This window comes from Nematolebias whitei, chromosome 4 (assembly GCF_014905685.2).
Source record: "Nematolebias whitei isolate Nwh7 chromosome 4, NemWhi1, whole genome shotgun sequence".
In the NCBI taxonomy this organism is placed as follows: Eukaryota; Metazoa; Chordata; class Actinopteri; order Cyprinodontiformes; family Rivulidae; genus Nematolebias; species Nematolebias whitei.
The window spans coordinates 20,616,462-20,621,476 of record NC_056501.1 but is presented as its reverse complement, the minus strand read 5'-3'; the positions used below and the strand labels follow the sequence as shown (position 1 = coordinate 20,621,476).

The 5,015-nt window shown below is 39.5% G+C and overlaps 1 protein-coding gene and 1 pseudogene across 1 annotated transcript in view; both read left to right on the top strand.

Annotated features, from left to right (window-relative positions):
* Positions 1-616, top strand: part of LOC119408710 (protocadherin gamma-B4) — a gene marked incomplete at its 3' end in the record, with an annotated part of 30,175 nt that extends 29,559 nt beyond the window's left edge. Inside the window, exon 5 of the mRNA XM_037675551.1 lies at positions 605-616. Within this exon, the coding sequence (XP_037531479.1) occupies positions 605-616 (12 nt within the window). The remainder of the gene's footprint in view (positions 1-604) is intronic.
* Positions 617-3,922: 3,306 nt separating this feature from the next.
* LOC119408709 overlaps positions 3,923-5,015 on the top strand; it is a 10,133-nt pseudogene continuing 9,040 nt past the window's right edge.

Genomic DNA, 5,015 nt, shown 5'->3' with positions numbered 1-5,015 from the left:
ATACACATACACAATTCTGTACATCACTCTTGTTCTTATACATGGGCACCAGCACATCTTCTTCATTCCTTAGGCTTTTTCTCACCCTCAAATATGCAATTGAAAATGTGTGTAAAAAAATCTCACTGCCATCTCTCCAAGACATTTCTAAACCTCCACTGTTATGTCCTCAGGTCCTACTGCCTTCCTCTTCTTCAGTATTTTTTAGCACATTCTAAACTACACTCACTATATCGCCCACTTCCTGATCCACAGTTTCCATGACAACTATTGTTTCTCTTTCATTTGCTTCACTCACTAGCTCCTCTTAGTACTCCTTCCATCTTCCCATCATTGTCTCTTCAACGGTTGACTATTACCATTCCTAATAAACCTAACCTGCTGCACATCTTTTCCAGCTTCATTTCTCTGTCTTGCCAATTGGTACAAGTCTTTCTCACCATATTCCGTGTTTACAGCCTCCCATACAACTCATCATATGTATTCTGCTTTGCCTTTGCCACCTCCCTCTTTGCTCTACATTCCATCTCCTTATATTCCCGTTTCCTCTCTTCAGTCCTCTCACTGTCAAATTTCGTATTGGCTAACCTTTTTCTTTGAACAGCTTCCTGCACTTCAAAATTCCACCACCAGGTTCTCTGTCCAGATGACACACCAAACACCTTCTTACCTGTCTCTCTAATTACTGTTGCTGTAGTTTGTCAGTCATTTGGAAGCTATTTCATATTACCCAGAGCCTTTACAGCTCCTCTTTCAATTTCTCACAACACTATTCCTTTTTTCAGCTTCCACAATTTGGTATTTTTCTCTGATTTATTTATTTTTCTTTGCTTTTCAACAACAGTCATTCTACACACAGATATACAATGTTGTCTGGCCACACTCTCCCCTGCATCAACCTTAAAGTCCCCAATCTCCCTCACGGTTCCTCTTCTACACAGAATGTAGTCTACCTGCACTGCCTACCTTCCTTCATTCTCATCGGTCACTCGTAATCCCCATTGGGTAAATAATTATCTGCATTTTTCACAATGCACATGTGAGCACACACATGTGAAGCAGTGGACTGCCTAAAGGTGACCTGGGAGCAGCTTGAGGGAGGGGGAGTGTTTTAAGGGCCTTGCTCATTGGCTCAGAGTGGGGCAAATGAGGTTGGAGACAGGTGTGGGTGTTTCACCTTAATGCCCCCCCCCCCCCCCCCCCTGTAAATAAGTGTTTACTACAGCCATTTCCATTCTCTTGGCAAAATCCACCACCATCTGTCCTTCCTGGTTTATTTCCTTGACACCAAACCTACCCAGCACTTCCTCGTCCCCTTTGTTTCCTCCAACAACATCTTCATTTAGGTCTGCTCTGACTACCACTCTCTCCTTCCTGAGAATGCCCTCAATCGCTTCATCCCGATCCTTCCTAAATTATCTTTCTCCTGTATGACACATTCATCCTATGGAGCATAACCACTGACAATGTTTAGAAGCAGACCTTCTACTTCTACCTTCATGTACATCACCCTATCTGACACTCTTTTCACTCTACTACATTATTTGCCAACATCTCCTTCAGGATCACCCCTACTCCAGTTCTCTTTCTATTCAGCCCATGGTAAAAACAGTTTTATCCTTGATTCAATGTAGTGATGGTATGTAACTAAGTACAAGTACTTTGTTACTATATGTAAGCACATTTTTCATGTATCTGTACTTTACTTAAGTATAGTTAAATGTGGGTACTTTCTTTACTCTACTACATTTTACATTAAGTATCTGTACTTTCTACTACATTAAATTTCTATAATGCGTTGCGTTACAAGTTTTTTTTTTTTTTATTTGTTTGAAAGCAACCAATGGCGAGAGGGGAGTTGGCCCTTTGAACCACTGCTAAGTAGTCAGGTAACGTTAGACCCACCTTCAAGAAGAGCTGGGCCATTGACATATATTCTAGTATATACATCATTGAGCTGGGCGAACCCACAACAACGCTAACACACCCAAAATAGATTCCACCACAGAGAGTCAGCAAGAAGATACATGCCACCCATGGCCTTATTTAAAGACTATTGAAAGACTTTTCAGTACAGCAGGATATATTTTATCTCCCAAAAGAGCCTGAATGGACTCAAAAAACTTTGAAAACCAACTTCTTCTGAACTTGAACAAGAAATTATTGCTGTGATATTAAAATGTGTCAGTTCATGGGATGTTATGAGACAAGAGATGTCTTCAAATGGTTCAAACTTTGATCCAAGTGCGACACTTGGATCAAAGTTTTGAAAATGGTGTCAGGAAGTTAAAATATCGTTCACTATTGACCCATTACAAGGTTGACTAGACAGTATTTTAACTCTTTGATGACAAACTGGAGTAGAAAAGTCAATGGAAATGATCAGTGTCTATTATTTTGTTAGATGTGTCGAATGCCCCTTTTTTCAGGCAGACAACTTTTACTCAAATGTGTTTAACGCAGTTGAAATGACACATAGGTTTTGCTTTGTGTTAAATAAATACTTTCAAAAGTATAATCATTCCTCTTTCTTATTTTGCTTAATGGCATTTAACTGCATGTCATCCCTGAAATTCTGATGCACAGAATCACAAGCCCAAGTGTGAACGGTGTCATAGGGTAAACACAAGAAAAAAGCATGCAATATCTGCAGCATTGTTCATTAAAATGACACACTATTAATGTACTACAGAAAATATACATATGGTAGGCACACAATGATATTGTAGACCATAGCATAAGGTAATATATTCAGCAAGTACTTTTACTTTTAATACTTTAAGTATTTTTAAAAGCAAGAAATTATTTGCTTATACTAAAAATGTTAAGTGGTACATCTACTTGGCACATTTCTGTCTATTTGTACTTGTACTTAAGTACAGTGTCTGAGAACATTCTCCACCACTGCTCCAATGCTGCGAGCCTTGCTGCCCTTTCACTTGGTCTCTTAGTCACAAAAATCATATACCTTCCTTATCTGCATCATGTCATCCAACTCTCTAACTTTGCCTGTCATTGTTCCCACATTTTGAGTTGCCACCTTGAGTCATACATTCTTGACTTTCCTCTTCTCCCTCTATCTCCAGGTATGTTTACTTAAACGTGGTATTTGACTAGCAGTAGCAGAATTTATGCGGCGCCCTGTTTGTTAACAGCATTGATGGTGGTTGTTGTGTGCTTTGATGTACCTGCATATTAGTTTTGACTGAAGTGTTTTATGTTGCATGCCCTTCCTGACATAATTCTCACAATTTACCTGGGCTTGGGACTCGCACAAGAGATACACTGATCTTGTTGCTTAAAAAAAGCTGCTGAGGTATTGTCAACCTATAACAATTTGTAAGGCATTGATAAAACACACACATTATTTATATATATATATATATATATATATATATATATATATATATATATATATAATGCAAATAACACATATATTTTGATAAATAACATGGTTTTTGAACACTGAATGAATTATAAACCAATTTATATTTAAGCCCTTGCTGTGCTTCTTACTAAAATACATATGATTGTTTAATATGCTGAATTGGTTACTGAATGGGAAAGGTTTGCAGGAACTTGCATTTCACTTTATTGTACACGGTTGTTCAGTTCCTTTAAGTCATGGTGGGACAGCTGAAGGTGTAACAATGTTGTATTCTAGCCACTCCAAAAAAAAAAAAAAAGTTATTTACTACATAATGGGTGCATGTTTGAATCGGTTATACCTCACGGTGGCGCAATATACTTGTCTTGTGATATGTGAATTTCACGTTTCATGGTGTGGCCATATTTGTGTGCGTCAGTCTTGTAACAAATGACCAAACAGTGAGGATCGAAAAGCATTTCTTCATAAGATCGTGTTTATTTTTTAAACTTTCAGTTTCATTTTTGCACTCAACCTGGATGTATGTCGCTGATAATGATGGATTCTAAAATCGTCATTATTCAGACGTGTGGGCTTTTTTTTGTTCTTTGTTGGTTCCACGTCGCATATGGAGACCTGAGCTATTCTTCTCCGGAGGAGATGAAACCTGGATCAGTTATTGGAAACGTTGCCAAAGATCTGGGGCTGCAGACGCGCGCGTTGTCTAACAGAAAGGCGCGCATTGACACCGACGGAACCGACAAACGTTACTGTGATGTGAACCTGAAGAACGGAGAGCTGATTGTGGCCGACAGGATGGACCGAGAGGGGCTTTGTGGAGAAAAGGCTTCGTGCATCTTAACACAGGAGCTCGTGCTGCAGAATCCCCTGGAGCTGCACCGCATCACACTCCATATTCAGGATATTAATGATAACTCGCCGGAATTTAAGGAACAGGTGATCCGTTTTGAAATTCGGGAATCAGCAGACAGGGGAGCGCGCTTTGTGATGGAGGAGGCGCACGATGCGGACTGGGACAGAATTCCGTTCAGCAGTACAGCCTAGAAAAGAACGAACATTTTATTTTGGCTTCAGATGGAAATAAAATAGAGCTCGTACTTGATAAGGAGTTAGATTGTGAAAAACGAGATGAAATTAAATTGACACTAACAGCTCTAGACGGTGGATCTCCTCAGAGATCAGGTACTGCAGTTATTCATGTCTCTGTGCTGGATGCTAATGATAACGCCCCAGTGTTCAGTCAGGCTGTTTATGAAGCCAGACTGCCTGAAAACTCTCCTTTAGACACTGTGGTGGTTACTGTCAGTGCTACTGATGCAGATGAAGGAGTGAATGGAGATGTAAGTTATGATTTTGGGCATGTTTCTGAAGAAGTAATGCAAATATTTAGTATTGACAGTAAAAAGGGTGAAATACAAATAATTGGTAGTGTTGATTATGAAACTACAAACTCATATGAAATACGTGTAAAAGCAAAGGATGGACTAGGGCTGTCATCTTATGCTAAAGTAAAAATTTATATCACTGATGTGAATGACAACGCCCCTGTTATCAGTCTGAAGTCACTGACCAATCCCATCCCAGAAAATATCCCACCTGGTACAGAGGTGGGCATCATTAACGTGCA